The 18,629-nt window shown below is 42.2% G+C and overlaps 1 protein-coding gene across 19 annotated transcripts in view; it reads left to right on the top strand.

Moving 5' to 3' along the window:
- ncor1 (nuclear receptor corepressor 1) overlaps positions 1-18,629 on the top strand; it is a 69,221-nt gene that overhangs the window by 44,608 nt on the left and 5,984 nt on the right. For 10 of the 19 annotated variants that reach the window (XM_027132927.2, XM_047808994.1, XM_027132926.2 and 7 more), the window contains 26 exons: positions 875-1,011; positions 1,370-1,466; positions 2,570-2,981; positions 3,216-3,450; positions 3,920-4,109; positions 5,330-5,491; positions 7,132-7,295; positions 7,536-7,656; positions 7,986-8,081; positions 8,584-8,675; positions 8,849-9,008; positions 9,177-9,296; positions 9,386-9,469; positions 9,635-9,858; positions 9,985-10,270; positions 10,524-10,718; positions 11,251-11,451; positions 12,085-12,231; positions 14,085-14,246; positions 14,557-14,692; positions 14,955-15,376; positions 15,545-15,676; positions 15,838-15,956; positions 16,052-16,284; positions 16,721-16,867; positions 17,268-17,386. In XM_027132927.2, coding sequence (XP_026988728.2) covers positions 875-1,011; positions 1,370-1,466; positions 2,570-2,981; positions 3,216-3,450; positions 3,920-4,109; positions 5,330-5,491; positions 7,132-7,295; positions 7,536-7,656; positions 7,986-8,081; positions 8,584-8,675; positions 8,849-9,008; positions 9,177-9,296; positions 9,386-9,469; positions 9,635-9,858; positions 9,985-10,270; positions 10,524-10,718; positions 11,251-11,451; positions 12,085-12,231; positions 14,085-14,246; positions 14,557-14,692; positions 14,955-15,376; positions 15,545-15,676; positions 15,838-15,956; positions 16,052-16,284; positions 16,721-16,867; positions 17,268-17,386 — 4,593 coding nt within the window. The remainder of the gene's footprint in view (positions 1-874; positions 1,012-1,369; positions 1,467-2,569; positions 2,982-3,215; positions 3,451-3,919; positions 4,110-5,329; positions 5,492-7,131; positions 7,296-7,535; positions 7,657-7,985; positions 8,082-8,583; positions 8,676-8,848; positions 9,009-9,176; positions 9,297-9,385; positions 9,470-9,634; positions 9,859-9,984; positions 10,271-10,523; positions 10,719-11,250; positions 11,452-12,084; positions 12,232-14,084; positions 14,247-14,556; positions 14,693-14,954; positions 15,377-15,544; positions 15,677-15,837; positions 15,957-16,051; positions 16,285-16,720; positions 16,868-17,267; positions 17,387-18,629) is intronic. The other 9 variants (XM_027132937.2, XM_027132924.2, XM_027132939.2 and 6 more) reach the window with 6 other exon arrangements.

Here is an 18,629-nt window from a genome sequence, read left to right as displayed (position 1 = left end):
AGAAGAGCAAGAAAGGAATCTGTACAAAGAAACTCAAAAACAAACAAAATAAATGTAAATATCCATTCTATAATAGAGTACAAGAATTTTTGTATAAGGTCAAATTCTTAAAAAAAAAAAAAAGGCAAAAAAAAAAACTACATAAATCTACCAATTCTACATATTTCAGGCATGAGAATACACTAATTTTGTGAATGTATCTTATGAAACTTTTTTTTTTAATCAATATAAGAAAGGAATGATTTTTGAGCGAATCTCTACAATGTGTTTCTACACCAGTCCACCAGGACTGATTAAGGTTTATAGCCATTTCTATCTGGAAATCTGTTGAATTCGTGCTCGAATACACGTGATATCATGTTTGTACCGAGTGTGGAGAAACTAAGCCTTCTTTAAAGTTAAACCGTCACTAAACTAAAGCAAAGATTTCATCGCAGGGTTTAAATTACAGCCCTCGCTGATAGTCGCACATTTGCGTAGTAAATGAATGTCACTAGGTCGAAAGTAGGGTTTAAAAAAAAAAAAAAAACCTTTGCACCTACTGTCTGCCCAAGTCAACACATCCGTTACAGCCAAGCTGATTGGAGGATTAGCCTCAGGAGAGGGTATTACAGTAACTAGGTGAGATTGTCAGCTCTGTCTCAGAGGGTTTGTTTAGATGTTTTGCTTGTCTGTTTATCTGAAACAATTGTCACTATACTATGCAGTAAGTCTGGTGTGCTTTAGCCACGATTATGGAAATCACGCCAGCGCATGCTCTTAGAGGAGCCTTTGTGAGGAAAGGAAAGAAAGGATTTGCCTCAGTCACTTTGTTGTCATGCTTTACCAGATTCTCCACGTGTAACTCATATAGAGTGTATCCGTCTTTCTGCAGGACTGGTAGAGCACGGCAGGAACTGGTCGGCCATCGCTAAAATGGTGGGCACCAAGAGCGAGGCGCAATGCAAGAACTTTTATTTCAACTACAAGAGGCGGCACAACCTAGACGACCTGCTCCCTCAACCCAAACAGGTGAATCGTAGCATTCTGTGCAAGTGATTCCTTCTTTATACAAAAGATGAGCTTTAGATCATATTTAACACGGATGGCAGAGGGTCGTGTCGGTGCTTCATGTGTGAAGTTTCCTCTTGAGCTTCCTCTAAAGGAAGATCCGCTACTTTAAATCGCTCCGGCTGCAAATACGTTCTCCGGATCCACCGACGGACTAAAGTGCTTTAATAAATACAGTTTTATATTCACTGCTTCTGAAGCAAGTGAATGTTTTTGATGTTTTTTTTTTTGTTTTTGTTTTTGTTTTGTTTTTTGAATAAGCATCACACAGTATTTATTTAATTATTTGTTTTGTGTGGGGTTTTTTTTTCTCCAACAGGCAACCAGACGCTTGCGTGAGCGAGATGCATCTCAGTGTGACAGTGTGGCCACCGTTTCAGCCGACGATGAGGATGAGAACCCAGACGACAGTGAAGGTGGGAACAGAAACAAACACAGCCTTGTAAAAAAAAACACAAAAAAAAAACAGCTTGACTCAAGTCAACATTGAAACTCCTCTCTGAAGCACACACAAAGCAGTGTCACAACTGCCGCTGATGTTTCTTTTAATAAACACGAGCGATGATAAAATAATGACCAAACAAGTAGCAGGAGATCCAGAGAGAGGAGGATGAGTGGAAGAGAGAAAGGATCTGGACTCATTGTGAGTGCCAGTGCTCGCTCTTATATAAGTGTGCTTTGGCTTTGAAGACTCTAGAAAGCACAGTGATGGGAACACAGAGTTCCTGCTTTGCTTGTTTGATCTGGTGGGATGCCTCTCTCTCTCTCTTTCTCTCTCTCTCTTACTCACTCTCTCTCTCTCTCTCTCTCTCTCTCTCTCTCTCTCTCTCTCTATCTATCTATCCCTTTTCACTACCATTTTTCTTTCAGCTACACAGCTTTCCACACTAGTATAATTCAGTCCCAGATCCTTTCCTCTTTGTCTACCTTTCCATCTGTCCCATTCTGCTGTCATATTTCTACTATTCTATCTCAGTTTCTCTTTTTTTTTTCTCTCTCTTTAGCTGTTCCTTGTGCAGTTGTCTGAGCAATTTGTAAAACGAGCTGTTTTGTGTTATTTCGTCATACATTGTTGTACATCCGTGTTGAGATTTTCACACTAAGAGATTCACAAAACAGATTTGTTGCATGCACTGAAAAGTGAAAAGGATCCACTGAGCGTGTTGAATTTTTGCCAGCGACCCCGAACCGAATCACTGAACGTGACGGGGAATCCTAAACAATTCAATAAGTTAAAGTCTGACCCGCCGAACACCGAAAGACTCGACTGGACTGACCTGACCTGAACACTGGTTCACTGCACATCAGGTGAACTAATCTAAAAGGCTTAATTGACTCCCTCAATGCTGAACACAAGATGTGACTCATAAACCAGACCCTGACCTGCTGAACACTGAAATGATTCACTGACTTAATGCCGAATCACTGAACACGATTGATGTAATGCCAAATGATGTTTTCCACCTAAACGATTCCGTGCTGTAGTTTGACATTCTTTTTCTTTCTCGTCTGTAACCAGGTGCGGATAACACTTCAGACACGGAGAGTGCACCGTCGCCTTCTCAGTCTGACACGTCCAAGCCTTCTGAGTCCCAAGCGCCGGATCAGGAAGCTGCTACTACCACCAAAGTCCCTATCACAGATACCAAAGCCCAGGAGCCCTTCAACGAGCTCCAGGTAAAAATGGAGAAAAGTCCAGAAGGAGCAGCCGTAGTGGACGAATCCGTGGTTAAGGACGAGGCTCAGCTGCACCCTAAGAGCGAACCTCAGGACACGGAAATGACAGGAGGAGACCGGGGAGAGGTGCAAGTAAAGACCGAGCCGGAGTTGAGGGAGAAGGAGAAGCAGATCGAGCAGGCACATTCAGACAACGACTCGAGTGCCACCTGCAGCGCTGATGAAGACGTTGAGGCAGAGCCAGACAGACAGAGGTCAGACATCGGAACAGTTCATTATAGTGCCCTGTAATATATATAAGATGGATATATGGTTATGCACATTCTGTAACATCATTATAGATATAGAAATATAGAGATAGTTTGTTGGAAAATTGGACTATAATCAAGTATCTGCAATAGCAACTATTAATAAAGGTTTTAAACAGAACCTTCTGTTATGGTAGGAACTGCATTATAGTCTGGTTTTTTTTTTTCTTCTTCTTCAAGGATGTTCTCTCTGGATAAGCCATCGATTCTCGGAGGCTCTGGGTCAGTGGTGGTCTCCTCAGGCAAGCAGGCTCCGCTCACTATGCAGCAGATCCAGCAGCGTGCTGCCACCATCCCACCCATGGTCAGTCCCCCTAGTTACCTCCTTCACTTCCCTAGCAGCTCTGCCGCCCTGGCCAGGCCCAGGGACTGGGAGAGGCTCGGACACAGAGCCTCACCCCGGCCACCCCACCACGTGAGTCCAGACCACGAAAGAGAAAAGAAAAGAAAAGAAAATTCCAATCAATTTTGTTCACAATTCTGTCATTTGAATCAAGAACGATCATGCTTCCCTTTCCTTCCCTTCTTTTTTTTTTGTACACAAATGAAATTATGGCAAGCTGATTTCCCACATCGCTGTGGATTTCCTGTTACTTTAGATGGATCGATCTTTAAGAGTGAACAATTATGACCTCTTTTATTATTACCGCTGTCATTGAATCAAGGCTGCTTCTGAATCATGGGCTTCAAGCCTCCTGGGGTCTCAGTGATTTAGTGTAATGTGAGCAGTGATGGGCTGCACCACAAAATGACATTTTGAAATGATGTTCTTTTCTCATCCCTTTTCTGAAATGACTGAACCATCAATATGTAATGATGATTATTACTGGTTACTATTAATGGAGACATAGATTTTGGTTCTGACCCAGCACGGTCCTTTTCAGGTCGCGGGTCCTTTCGGGGCAGCCGGTGTCCCTGTCGGAGCTCCTCTGAGCGGCTTAACCATGTTCCAGCACCAGATAAAAGCTGTACATGAATCTGCACATATGGAGGACAGCCAGAGACAAGAAGCTGGAGAGATGGAGCGTAGGCCGCGCTTCATTACCCCAAGCCCCACTATCCTCGACCGAGATGGTAAGAGAGTTTGGAGATCGGATGTATATTATAAACTTGTATTGATTAAATAGTTCCTTTCTGCTTCCTGTAGGTATTTTGTAAGTGTAGATTAGATCAGTGTAAGAAGGGGGCATGAAAAAGGGCAGGACTCGGGAGAGTAGAGTGGGTGGAGACGCTGCTTCGATGCGGAGCCGGTAGATGACGATGTGATGAATTGCATTGGTGCGAGTGGGTGTCTCTGGTCTTGTGTGTTCATCTGTCGATCGGATGATTTCTCGGGTGTCTGACTCCGTCTCGGTCAGTTCTGTTTTTTAAAAACTGACCAAACTGAGACAGAGAGAAGGAAAGTTTATTTTATTCTAGTTTTAAAAAACAAATAAAAATAAAAGTTCTAAAACAGTTCTTGTGAACACCTCGTCTTAGTCTCCTTCTGAGTATCAGACACTGACATAATATAATGATCATTAAAGATATCTAATACTTTTAATAAAAGCCACAAAGAAAGCTTTTCCTCATGAGCACTAGTCAAATGTGCCCCCCCCCCCCCACACCAGGTCAGCTGTCAGATATCAGGGACATTTTGTCCTCAACAAGATAAAAATATATAAATATATATATAAAAAAAAATCCCCCACACACTGAGAGAAAATCTGGTACATTGTGTATTAGTCCACAGCATTTTGCTCTTTGTTTTTTTTTTTTCTTTTCTTTTCTTTTCTTTTCCTTTTTCTTGGACTGCTTAAGGCTGTGTGGTGTCTCTTTGCTTTCCCAGACTTATTTAGGGTGGAGGAAAACATGTCTTTCTGATTTTGGAATGATGGTCAGGGCTTTCCAGGGCTGTGAGAGCAGAACAAGAGCCAAAATAAGAGTCAGGGAGGGAAATGTTGAAAGGCTGCTGTTTTAAATAAATAAAAAAAGTTAAAAAAAACAAAACAAAAAAAAAAGCCAGACAGGAGCAGTGAACCGGAGGAAACATTGGGGCATTCGGGCACTTTCATAGCAATGCCTATTAGCCAAAGAGCTCCAGTTATTCAGGGTCTTGTGTTCCTGTATTTTTTTTTTTATTATTATTTATTTATTTATTTATTTTAAATCACACATCACTGGAGATAGCGGAGCTTCTCATGTTTTATGCTTCACACTGAGTATTAGTACTATAATAATGAGCCTGATTTCTGTGTGTAATTGTCTCTTGATTATGTTGTGTGTGATGATTATGCTCTCCTCTTTTGCCACAGGTAAGCCATTTCCCTACATGTCATACGATATAAAGCTGATGGAACAGGAGGCTCACGCTGCAGGAAGACCAGGTTCACCCTACAGACTGTCTCCCCGAGAGCCAAGCAAAGCATCGCCCCAACCCGACCCCAACAACCCCGCCCGCTACAGTGTCCCACCAGGTGAACTCTTTCATCCTTACCTTCACTACACAAGGTCCCTCAGTTGGACTTGATGCTTTTGAGTGCAGACAAATTCAGTTCTGCTGTAAAACCTTGACCCTGTGGTGTTAGCGGCATGAGGAAGTTGTCATGACGATATCAAAACGTTATTCACACGACTGTAAGTAAGATAAGAGATTACAGTCTTTATATACATCACCACTGTGAAGGCTTATTATTAGGTTATATTTTGTTCTACAGCACTGAATAAAAGAGATTTTTTTTTTTTAGATCATTATAATGCACGTCATAACAGAATGTTATGGCAACTCATTTTACGAATTTTCCATAACATTAAACGCAACTATTTCTATTTCACGCCGCACACAACACACCATGCCGCCGTCGATTATTTTCCGTGTTGTGTTTTATTCCTTACTTACTGTATTATAATCGGATCTAACTCCATCTTCTTCGCCGACGATAACTCCGTTTCCGTAGCCGCTTACACGCGGGTCTTTGTGAAGACGGAAGCTGAAGGATTTGACATCTGACAGTAAAATATATTTTTTTAATCGAAGACCATTCAGAACCACCCATACGATGTAATTATTCCGATCTTAAATCAGGGGAAATTCTGAAGCCAACAATGGACATCATTTTTTCAGTCCTCTCTGTTCGACCTAAGTGATTCATCCTTTTATATTCTTGTCTCTATTATGTATAATTAATTGGCAGTCAGCAGACTTCAGACGTAATGTTTCACTTCATTGTACAGTACAGGGTATATGAATTAATTAAAAGTTAATAATTTAGAGGACCTTTGCAGCTTTTGTGGTTACTTGAGTCACCCGTCATGGAGTGAGCGATTTTCTTATCGATGTATGTTATTCTCCTTGGACCAGGTCGCCATGAAGTATGTTTTTTGTAATAATAGCTCTAAAATGTTTCCCTAAGTAGAATTTAACAGTCTTAACTAAGTGTTTCCTTTTACAAGCTACAAAACGAGGTTAGTCTTTACCAACAGACTAAAGAGATGGCCGAGATGTAGACGGGAAAAGAAACGGTTGCGTTTCGTGCCTCAGTCTTTCCGCATCTTGTAGTTTTGTGTAAATGGAAGAGGTCGATTTTGTTCCCTGTCGGCTCCCATTTTCTCTCTGGTATTTTTGCACCCATGTCAGTTTGAGGAAGCAGGCTGCTTGGATCACCATCAGTGAAACTATATTTCAGGTCATAGATGAAGAGAGTTTTCAAAACAGTAAAAAACATAAGATGATAGTTACTGCTTTATTAGGCTGATCTGTATACAGAGTATTGGAATGATACGTATACGATAGATACAAAACCCGCTAAGGGACATATTTATACCTACTACATGTTTTTCATGCTTTTATATCTTGAAATAGTTTTTTTTAACAGTATGTTTTTAAATAGCATATAGATTAATAAGTATTATTAAAAGTTCTTGGTGTTGGAATGAGACCTGTGGATGGTACCGTATGCTCCTCTGTTGTAGATCGTATTTAGGCGATGTTATCAGTCTGCTTTCTTGATTTGGTCACAAAGTGGACTTCATCTAAGATCTCACTTTTCTTAGAAAACGTACGCGTACGTTGTGCCATAGTGCTTCATCATTGTAATCCCTCCTGTTGTTCCTGCAGTCCTGCAGCCTGCTCCTAACCAGGTGGTCCAGAACCTCCCTGAAGGAATGCGTGTGCCGTTTGCCCGCCACAGGCCCCCCAACATTCCGTCCCCGCCTCCGCTCATCCCTACTTCCAAACCCTCGGACAAACCCACCTTCATCCAGGGAGGATCCATTTTGCAGGTGAGCTTAAAGAAAGAAAGAAAAAAGAGAAGATTAATGGCAATGATAAATGCACTTCAACGTTTTTTTTATAGCAAAACCTTGAAAATTTGCACCGTGTGTTTTGATGTACCACGGTGCTGTTGAATGAATGGATTTTCTAGGATTTTGCAGGGCCAGTGATGAATGTCTTTCTTTTCTCTTTTCTTTTTTTTTTGTTTTCCTTGCTAATCTGATACCTGTGTGTTTCTGCTCATGTAGGGAACGCCAGGCACGTATCTGCCCTCAAACACTCATGCCATGTATGGGCCAGAGGGAGCTAAGAGCACTGGAGGATCCATCTCTCTTGGTCTGCCAAGACAGCAGGACCTTGCCAAACCTGGTGAGAGAGTCAGAGAAGGAGGGAGGGATGGAGCAAACGGGGCGGGTGTTAAAGTCTCTGCCCTGAATATCTAGTGCCAGAGAATTCTTTAGTGTTTTTTATGGGAAGATTTTAAAAAGGAATTTGCACCACTGAATACAGTAATATTTATATAAATACTGCTTACATGTTATAAATGAGTCCTGTGTTCCCTCTTTCCTCATAGTGATTAAAGTTCAGTAAATATTAACATGGACAAAGTAACACCATTGCAATAAACTAAGAGGAAATGTCAGTGTTTTGCAAAGTCAGGTTTATAAGAACTGGGTCATGTCTTCTCTACTCCTCAGTGTCCTATATAAAGCAGGAGGAATGTTCACCGCGTGGCCAAAGTGCTCAAGCTGAAGGACTGCTCTCCAGGGCACAGTATGAAGGAGTAGTCCGAGGTGAGACACACGCACACACACACACACACACACACACACATACACACAAACCATGTACTACACCAGAAATATTCATTTAAATTCCGCCAAAAATCTCTTTTAAAACATTCTACAGAAAGACTTTATTGCTAATGCCATTTTAAAGCTAACATCCCCGAACACAGTGCTCACGGTTATACACTTTATGATGTGATTATCCAGTGAGTTCACCATAATTCTCAAAACACACACAACCCATTTTTTTTTCTTTCTTTCTTTATTTAGTTAGTTAGTTAGTTAGTTATTTTAAGAATCTATAGAGACAATGTTTAAATCCTAACTCTAGCACCATGTAATAAAAGCTCTGAACTCTACTTTTATCATCCTGCTTGTCTACCGACTCAGGAACATTTCATACCTCGTGGCTTCCAATCCATATATAAACACCTTCCTAAGTATCATGTCATGTGCTCTACTGATGCATCAGCCAGATCCTAACATCATTTTTCTGTCTTTATTTCAGGAGGGCCGATGCCTAACATCCAGGACCTGACAAGAGGGTCTACAGGAAAAGGCCCCGATGGGCTTCCACTGAGACCAGGATCCATCACACATGTACATACAAAGATTTAATACATATTGTATTATTTTATTTATGTGTGTGTGTGTGTGTGTGTGTGCATGTTTCTCTAATAAACTGATAGCCAAGGCTAGATTTCTTGGCTGAGGTTGTTACATTATTTGTAACCTCACATCCTCTGTCGATTCGCCGATGTTTTGTGATGTAGGGCACCCCAGCTCTTCCTCAGTCCAGCATACCGACAGATCTGCTGAAGAGCAAGCTGACTGCTGAGGACCTGAGCAGTCCAGAGAAGGCCCGGGGCGAACCACTGCCTAAGGGCCACGTCATCTATGAGGGCAAGAGTGGCCACATTCTGTCATATGATGGTAAGTCATGGCATTTTATCATTGTCTGCTTTAGTGTTATTCAGGTACGGAGGGAGAGGGACTGCGACGAATGTTCGTAAGATTTAAGTATAGATATAAACACAGAGTATGTAAACACAGAGTATACGTAAAGGAGTGTTTTTTGTTTTTTTTTTTTAATGTCCACAGCTATTAAAAACCCCAGAGAAGGTACTAGAAGCCCTAGGACAGGACATGAGTTGAAACGCACATATGAGATGATGGATGGTACCAGAGGACATCCTGGAAGGGAGGCAGCAACTTTCGAAGGTAATGAAGCCTCCACACAAGGCTGTTTCAGTAATGATATTCCAGAGGTGCATTTTGTTTCTTTTTTTTTTTTTTTCTTTTCTCCCCAGGTTTGATTAGTAGGGCAGTGCCTAGAGATGGCTCACATCCTGACTCCAAGGAGAGGCCTATACTCGCAGGCTCCATCATGCAAGGTTGGTTAAGAGAGATATGATGAACTGAGCCGTAGCTGGTTTTATTTTTGGTTTTTCATAGAATAAAATAAAAGAATTAGAGATCAATGCTTATGTTTGCAGGCTTTCATGATCATCCACAGCTAAAGTGTCTCTAAATATTTTCTTTTTTTTTATACGTCGTAGGGACTCCGCGAACCGCTGCGGACGCTTTCGACGAGGCCAAGTATTGTAAGCAGATCAAGAGGGAAAGTCCACCGATTCGCTCCTTTGAAGGTGGAATCACCAAAGGCAAGCCTTATGAGGGTGTGAACACTATTAAAGAGATGGGACGCTCCATTCACGAAATTCCCCGTAAGGAAGTCCAGGAGAGCCGCAAGACCCCCGTCATGGAGGGATCCATTACTCATGTAAGCACTTTCTTTCATTTCATTTGTTTGCTACCAAAACTTTCGACCAAAATAAAAAGGACTCTTTCTTTTTGTGTAGACCAGAAAGTGACACAATGGTGCATTTGTGTGAATATTTTCTTTCAGGGCATCCCTCTGAAGTATGAGAGCAGCGGCCCCAGCCAGTCTGCCATCAAGCACAATGTCAAGTCACTTCTTACCAGTCCGGGAAAAATGGATGACTCCAAAGTACAAGAGCGCATTCGACACACATCAGTCGTCAGCTCTACATCAGTCCTGCGCTCCACACACCAGGAGGCCAACAAGGCTCAGCTCAGCCCGGGGATGTACGAGGACGCGAATGCACGCAGGACACCCAACTACCCCAGCAGCTCCATCTCCAGAGGGTCACCTCTGCTGCGGGCACAAGAGGGTACAATGCCTATTACTGCTTCTCTCCTCTTCTTATTGGATGCACATTACACAGTATTTATTTCTTTTCCTGAGAAAGAGAGAGAGAGAGAGAGACGTCACTTGATGCCTAGACCAGTTATTATAACAAATGCTTCATTATGAATAGGCATCTGCTGCATTTTTGAATAAAGAAACGCTTTCTTTTTAATCTTTGATTGAGGGGAAAGTACTACGCTGTGTAATTCAGTTTCCTATTTTCTCCCATTTATTAGGAGGCATAACTACAGGAAAGCCTGTGTCCCACGAGAGAAAGAGCACGCTGACGCCAACCCAGAGAGACAGCGTCCCAGCAAAGTCCCCCGTACCCGGAGGCGAGCCGCTAGCTTCTCATAGCACTTTCGACCCCCATCAGGTGTACCGTGCCCACCTGCCACCTCATTTGGACCCCAGCCTTTTCCACCACCCAGGTATCCCATACACAAATATAAACAGTTTGTATACAAGTGATATTTTCTAATGTCTTTTTACAGAAACGGTTCAAAAATAAACCTATAAGTCCTTAAAAGAGTAATGTTGGAAAACTCTCCTGTGTCATTGTGAGCAGGAGATGGGACTGTTGTCTTGGTAAACAGGATTAGAATGATCTTGTCTGCTTGTAAATTAACCTGAGGTCAGATTTATGCACTCAATCTGTGTGTTGCACCCCCCAGTGGGTCATGGAGATAATGCACGCTCTAAGGGGTGTTCATTTTTTTTCTGCTTTAAAGTAATTACAAAAATTTATAATCCATCTTTATTTAAATAATAATTTTTAGTTTTGTGTAATTTAATCACCTTTTATAATTAGTAACTCCCGGTTTTAACACTAATGCCTGCTGGTGAATTAGAATTATAGCTTTTTTTTCCTCTAATTTATCATTCTATGTTTAGGTGGGGGTTTTTTGTTAGTTTTTTTCCCCCTCTCAGTATCTGGAAACCCACTGTTGTTGTTCTTGGCAGCTTACATGTTCCAGCGGCAGCCGTCCCCCACCGGTTACCCCAACACCTACCAGTTGTACACCATGGAGAACACTCGACAGACAATCCTGAACGACTACATCACCTCGCAGCAAATGCAGGTCATCCCACGGGCCGAGGTCGCCAGAGGCCTGTCGCCAAGGGAACAGCAGATCGCCATGCAGTACCCTGCTGGAGCCAGAGGTGAGGGGTTACATGTTCCCTGAGAGCGGGTTGTAGTCTGTAGACCTTGTGCTCGTGTGAACTAGTGGCAACCTTTTCCAGACGATCAGAAGCAAATGACCTTGAGGACAAAAGAGAGGAAAATTTAAAGCAAAATAAATGAATCTAGGGCTGAGGCTGCTCCTAAGAGCAAAAAGAGCATTCGTTTTTAAATATTTTAGAAATTTTTTGAATGCTACGAATCACAAAAAAAAAACTTTAGTTTTCTTGTTGTCATGTATTATGTAGTTCATCTATATGACAAATGAATCTTTTTAATTTACACAAAATATGGGTGCAGTTGTTTGAGTGGAGACTCTGTCTTACGGATCTTACGTTGCCTAAACCACTATTCCACACTGCACCATAACTAACCACAAACTAACCAGCACTTGTTGTAATGTAATGTATTCTGATCGGCTTTCGGCCCTAACCTTAGATCTAATCTGTAAAAACATCATCTAGTATCAAAGTATAGTTCATTGTTCATTCCAAATTGAAAGGCTGCTCTACTGTAGCAGCTCGTAGAAGCTTCTGGCTCTCGAGTGCTAAGTGAAGTGTGAGTCCTGGTTGTGGTTGCTTACCCTTTGGTCCCTTTGCTTCTGTCTGCAAAAGGTATAATTGATCTAGCCCAGATGCCTCCCACCATCCTGTTGCCTCACCCTGGGGGGACAGGTTCCCCTAACTTGGACCGCATCACGTACCTCCCTGGACCTCAGCCCCCTTTTCCTAGGGTTTTCAACCCAGCCTCCATATCTCCAGGTGAGGACCCCATCCCAACTCTTCCAATCCCTGCCCTTTCCTCAGATCCTTTCCTGTGTATGTAGCGCCTAACCTAGGTCACTTCCATCTGCTCTTCCCCCTGACTGCTCCTGCTCCTGCTCACCTGCACCTGTTCCTAAAGCCAGCTTCACACTTCACGTGAAAATAGCTCGATTACTCACCTCATAATAATAATAATAATAATGCAGTGTAAGATGATACGAATCTGTATTTAGGGGGCTGAAGCATTTCTGCGAGTGTTTTTTCTGTATGTTAGTGGTGGATTGTATACTGATGAAACGGCACAAAACTGGGCTGTAATCGTCTCAGTAAGGAAATCTCAGTTTATACCTTGGGTGGCGGTTACTGGTCAAGATGTTTCTCTTTTTCTTAGCTCAGTCTCGTCATTGAAAACCACATAACCAACATGTTGGAACATAAAAAAAAAAGAGATAAAAGGCCCACAGAACAAGAAACATGTCAGTGGTTAGTGTTGCCCCAGTTAGACAAGCCTCCACGACATGCAAGCTACTCCTATTAAACTGCAATAATTGTAAATAAATTTAACAAAACATATTTTTAAAAAAGCGTTAAAACAAAGTTTCATCGCTCAATTACAAATTAGCCACTTTTGAGAAGAACCCAGAAGATTTCTATAGAGATTTCTCTAAAAATGTGTCTGCCGTCTGTATCTTCACCACTAACCACAAAACTAGAGTAAAATCAACGATCCTTATTGGTCGACGTTTATAATTCGGGTTGCTTCATTTTCGGTCTCTGTGAGCTTTCACAACTTTCTCTATGGGAAAAGTGTGGTCTGAGGGTTATGTGGCTTTTTCAGCTGGTTTCTGACAATAGCATGATGCTCTCTAAATAAGGTCCTTCATCAAGGAGGTTTCAGGTCTTCTCTTTTATTTAGGCTCCGTTTTCTTCGATGTTGAGGTCATCTCAGCATGTAAAACAACTTTGAGCTGTTTCTAAAAGTGAAACATTGTGAACTAAAGGCAAATAAGGACACATAATGCTAATGCTGGCTGAAATGAATTGTAGCCAAGGTTTAGCATTTTGCAAATGACTTCTGGCTGATTGCTAGAACTATTTAATATTGTTAGTCATGTCAGCGTGTAGCGTCTAGTGCAGCTAGAACCTACGTTTATAAGTATTTAATTAAAAACTACAACTGCACTCAAAATCGTAAGGCTTTTTTTTAAGACCTTTTGGCTTTTAAATCCTGGTGTAAGATGATGATGATGTTGGACACGTGTAGTCAGTGTAGCTAGTGTTAATGGTGAACACATCAGTGTTGGTAGGTTTTATAATGACAGGTTTGTAAATAGAGACCTAGATGGAATCCCACTTGACCCTCAGAGTCGTGTTTCCAGTTATGTTTCTTCATAAATACAGAGTGTAAAGAACACGCGCTTATGGCATGTCTGTAAAGTAAAACTACATTACAGTATTTTTGTTCAGAGGTATTTTCAATGTAGAAAGTCTTCAGTTTTCATGTAAGGTTCAAAGTAAATTCATAGCAATACTGCAGAACTATCAGTTGCTTTCTAGCTGCTAAATGCCTCCTTCACAAGGGCTCCTGCTTTCATCTCGCATCTCAGCAATGTCTTGTGATCTACTGTGTGCCTTAATCAATGCAATGACATTATCAACTTTCCCAAGCTTGGCTTAATGACAAGGAAGTACTTTTTTTCTTTCTTTTCATATTAATAAAATGCTAAAGGACATCAGTGCTTATGTATCTGTCCTATGTTCCTTTGTGTGTGTGTGTGTGTGTGCGTGTGTGTGTGTATGTGTGTGTGTGCGCATGCACATGTCTTTGTCTGTGTTTTTCTTTCTCACAGGACACCCTGCACATCTCGCTAGCGTGGAGAGAGAGAGGGAGAGAGAGCGTGAATACCGAGAACGGGAAAATCGAGAACGGGAAAACCGAGAACGGGAAAAAGAGAGGGACAAGGAGAGGGAGCGTGAACGCATGGCAGTCGCTAACGAATATATTCGTGGAGGTGAGACAAAACGAAACATCACACTAATTTATTCTGCTTTAGTTTGTTTGTTGGTAGCATCATGTCTGAAAGACTACAAAGCTCATAACGCTGTTCCATTTTAAAGGCAGTTTAAATGAGTGTGTGTGTGTGTGTGTGTGTGTGTGTGTGTGTGTGTGTGTGTGTGTGTGTGTGTGTGTGTGTGTGTGTGTGTGTGTGTGTTTGTGTGTGTGTTTGTGTGTGTTTGTGTGTGTGTTTGTGTGTGTGTGTGTGTGTGTGTGTGTGTGTGTGTGTGTGTGTGTGTGTGTGTGTGTGTGTGTGTGTGTGTCAGCTCCAGAGCAACCTGGCAGGCCTGGTAGTCGTGGTTTCTTGCGTTCCCCGTCCCCTTCAATGCGGTCGCAGGAAGGTGTCGTCCAGCAGAGGCCCAGCATCTTCCAGGGCACAAAGAGCGTCATCACTCCTCTGATGTATGCTCCACATTACACACACACACACACACACACACACACACTTCTACCATCCAGAAGAGAATGTGGGGAAAAAACATCCTGATTAGTGTTAATATCATACCATTTTGTATTATCATAATAATTGTAATTGTATCATACTATGTAGTATTATATTGTATTATGTCCTCAAACACCTTGGGGGACACACACAACATTTTAATTTATTGAAGAATTAGGACAGTATGAAATTTAAACACTGTTGTGACTTTTGACCCCCGAGCAGGCAGATTTCCCCTGCCGCAACCACTGCACAGACTTCCTCCCGCTACAGCACAGCCGCAGATGCGTTGGCTGCGCTGGTAGATGCTGCTGCTTCTGCACCGCAGATGGATGTAGGGAAGGTCAAAGAGGGTAAACATGACACCACCGGTGCCCGTGATGACGAGGTGATCCCCTCACGTGCCATGTCACATCCTCCTGGGAAAGCTCCACTTCCTGTTTATCCGGATGGAGGAGGAGGGGCAACAGGTGGCAAAGATAAACCACCTCCTACAAAGTCTCGCATAGAGGAAGAGCTGCGTACGCTCGGCAAGACCACCATCACCGCGGCCAGTTTCATCGACGTCATCATCACCCGTCAGATTGCGTCAGAAAAAGACTCGCGTGAGAGGGGCTCACAGAGCTTAGACTCCTCAGGAAGTTGTAAGTGGGAGATGACCTGTTCAGTATGTTTATTCTTATTTAAAGTACTAATTTATCTGATCTCTAAACCATCACTGCAAAATGAGCTACTGAGCTGTAAATACTTACATTACCTGAATGTCAAACAAATATAAAGATTGTGAAAGATTTTACTGTGTGTGTGTGTAGTGTCATCGAGCCGTTATGACGGACAGAGCAGTGGGGCCATCGAGGTGATCAGCCCAGCAAGTTCCCCGGCTCAGAGAGAGGAGAAAAACGAACGGTCTTTCTCTTCAGAAAAGAACACTCAGCCAGCTACAGGTGAAGCACCATAGTCCTAAAAGATCTAGATGTACACTTATACAGTATATAGCAAGACCGTGTATTACAGATGCCACATTGTTCAGACAGATTTGTTTATGTTTAGAGAAAAAAGAGATGGATAAGAAACTTAGTTTGCTCTTTCTCTCTGCCCAACTCAGCTACTCTAAGAGGATATGATACCAGTCGCTTCAGGCAGCAGTTGGAATCGGGACCCACGACAGCCCCACCACAACCTACCCAAACTCATCGTGTCATGACCCTGGCTGACCACATCTCGGTAACCCAGCAAACTCAAACTTAGTGTGACGATCATTTGTGCTCATTGTACATTTTTGAGAACAAGAAGTCAAACTCTGTATTTTTGTCATGCAGCATATCATAACCCAGGACTTTGCCAAGAATCAGGACCCTCCTCCTTCCTCTAGCTCTTCTTCCTCCTCTTTGTCCATGTCCTCGACATTCCAAAACTCCGGAGCAGCAGGCAGCAGCGCTCGGTCCAAAGTGCCTAACCGCTACAGTCCGGAGAACCCTGTTAACCCCACACACCATCAGAAGCCAGCCAGCCGAGTGTCCCCTGAGAACGCCTCAGAGAAATCCAGATCCAGGTACTGCATGGTGCCTTAGTAAATTCCAGTGAATAAAATGATGTAAGGAATTTTAATAGCGGAGGAGCTAATCGTTTGTGCCTCATTTCTTACTGGCCAATGAGATCACAGTTTTTGTTGAAAATGTCAGCTTTTCCTCAAGATTCTCTCAAAAATGTATAGCATTGGATACATCGTGGTCATGACACGAGCATTACGTCAGCAAATCCATACTGGAAACGGATGGAGGCAAAGTAGTCGGTCGTGTGTATAAAGATGAATATTTGTATACGTATATCACTGATTGTGTGTAAATAACGTCAAAAGTTATTACACAGTTTCTGTTTTTGTGTACCGTCAACCCCAGTGTGTACATAAAGGCAGCCAGCTATGCTTGTTATTTTGAAAATGATTAGATTCCTGATCACATTGAAACTATAAACTGAAACTGTTGCAGGCCAGGTAAATCCCCCGAGCGCGCCGGTGGCAGGGCCATTGAGAGCTACGAGCCCATCTCCCCTCCACAAAACTACTCGGGATTAGAGAAACAAGAGAACAACCTGATGCAAAGCCAGAGGCGTGAACAGGATCTTGCAGAGCAGAGGTATACCTGCTTGTCCCTGTAATGCACACAAGCCAGATAATACCAGTTCTTTCCTGCTGGACTGTTCTGGTGACTCTTTAGCTCCAAATCATGATCATGACATTGTTATTTTTGAGGGTACACACAGGTATCAAAGTTGAGCTTGAGACCTCTGCTATAAAGGATGTGATTGGAGAAGGATCTGCTGTGTGTACCCTAGATGTAGTTTAAAGCATAGTGTAAGCCAGACACTGATTGATGGACACCTATTATGCATCAGAGCAGTGTAATCTCATCCCCATCAGCCTTGCCTGGCATCCTTAGTGGAAACTTGGCTTATTCCCCAAACATTCCCCATACCCCTGTTGATCCAGTAATCTGTTTTAACCTGTAACCCTCTTTGCCCTTTCTCCGGTGTCAGAACGGACTCGCGCTCCCCAGGCAATGGCAACTATCTGCCTGCTTTCTTCACCAAGCTGGAGAGCACCTCCCCCATGGTGATGTCCAAGAAACAGGAGATCTTCCGCAAGTCTGATGTCGGTAAGGGTTTCTGTTCTTTCTTTCTCAGAACCTTCCGTTTCCAGAGTTTGGATTCAGAGTGTTAAGCAGCTGCATTTGTCTCATGGAGTTTCTCAATCAGCCAAGAAGGGTTTGGTGTTTAACTTTTGCTTGAACACAATATGGCCATACTGTACTATGCTGCACTGCACTGCACTACACTACACTACACTACACTACACTACACTACACTATACTATACTATACTATACTACACTACACTATACTATACTACCCTATACACTATACTGTACCATACTATGCTACACATAACTAAACTACGCTACACTATACTACCCTATACACTATACTATGCAATAATACACTACACTATAGCATACTTTACTACACTCTACTAAGCTACACGATACTATACTGTACTACACTGCACTACATTATACTGTACTGTTACACTACTATTCTGAAATATGCAGTGTAGTACAGTATAGTGAGGTGTAGTGCTGTATAGTGTAGTACAGTATAGTAGTGTAGTGCAGTATAGTGTAGTGCAATGTAGTACAGTATAGTAGTGTAGTGCAGTACAGTATAGTGTAGTACAGTATAGTAGTGTAGTGCAGTATAGTGTAGTGCAATGTAGTACAGTATAGTGTAGTGCAATGTAGTACAGTATAGTGTAGTGCAATGTAGTACAGTATAGTAGTGTAGTGCAGTACAGTATAGTGTAGTGCAATGTAGTACAGTATAGTAGTGTAGTGCAGTACAGTATAGTGTAGTGCAATGTAGTACAGTATAGTGTAGTGCAATGTAGTACAGTATAGTGTAGTGCAATGTAGTACAGTATAGTAGTGTAGTGCAGTACAGTATAGTGTAGTGCAATGTAGTACAGTATAGTGTAGTGCAATGTAGTACAGTATAGTAGTGTAGTGCAATGTAGTACAGTATAGTGTAGTGCAATGTAGTACAGTATAGTGTAGTGCAATGTAGTACAGTATAGTGTAGTGCAATGTAGTACAGTATAGTAGTGTAGTGCAGTACAGTATAGTAGTGTAGTGCAATGTAGTACAGTATAGTGTAGTGCAATGTAGTATAGTGTAGTGCTGTGTAGTGCAGTGTAGTATAGTGTCGTGTAGTACAGTATAGCGCAGTGTAGTGCAGTGTTGTGTAGTGCAGTGTAGTATAGTATAGCGTCGTGTAGTACAGTATAGCGCAGTGTAGTGTAGTGTAGTACAGTATAGTGCAGTGTAGTACAGTATAGTGTAGTATA

The sequence above is a fragment of the Tachysurus fulvidraco genome, chromosome 26, assembly GCF_022655615.1.
Source record: "Tachysurus fulvidraco isolate hzauxx_2018 chromosome 26, HZAU_PFXX_2.0, whole genome shotgun sequence".
Taxonomy (NCBI): domain Eukaryota; kingdom Metazoa; phylum Chordata; class Actinopteri; order Siluriformes; family Bagridae; genus Tachysurus; species Tachysurus fulvidraco.
Note: the sequence above shows the minus strand (reverse complement) of the source record. Positions and strands in the feature narration are given on the sequence as shown.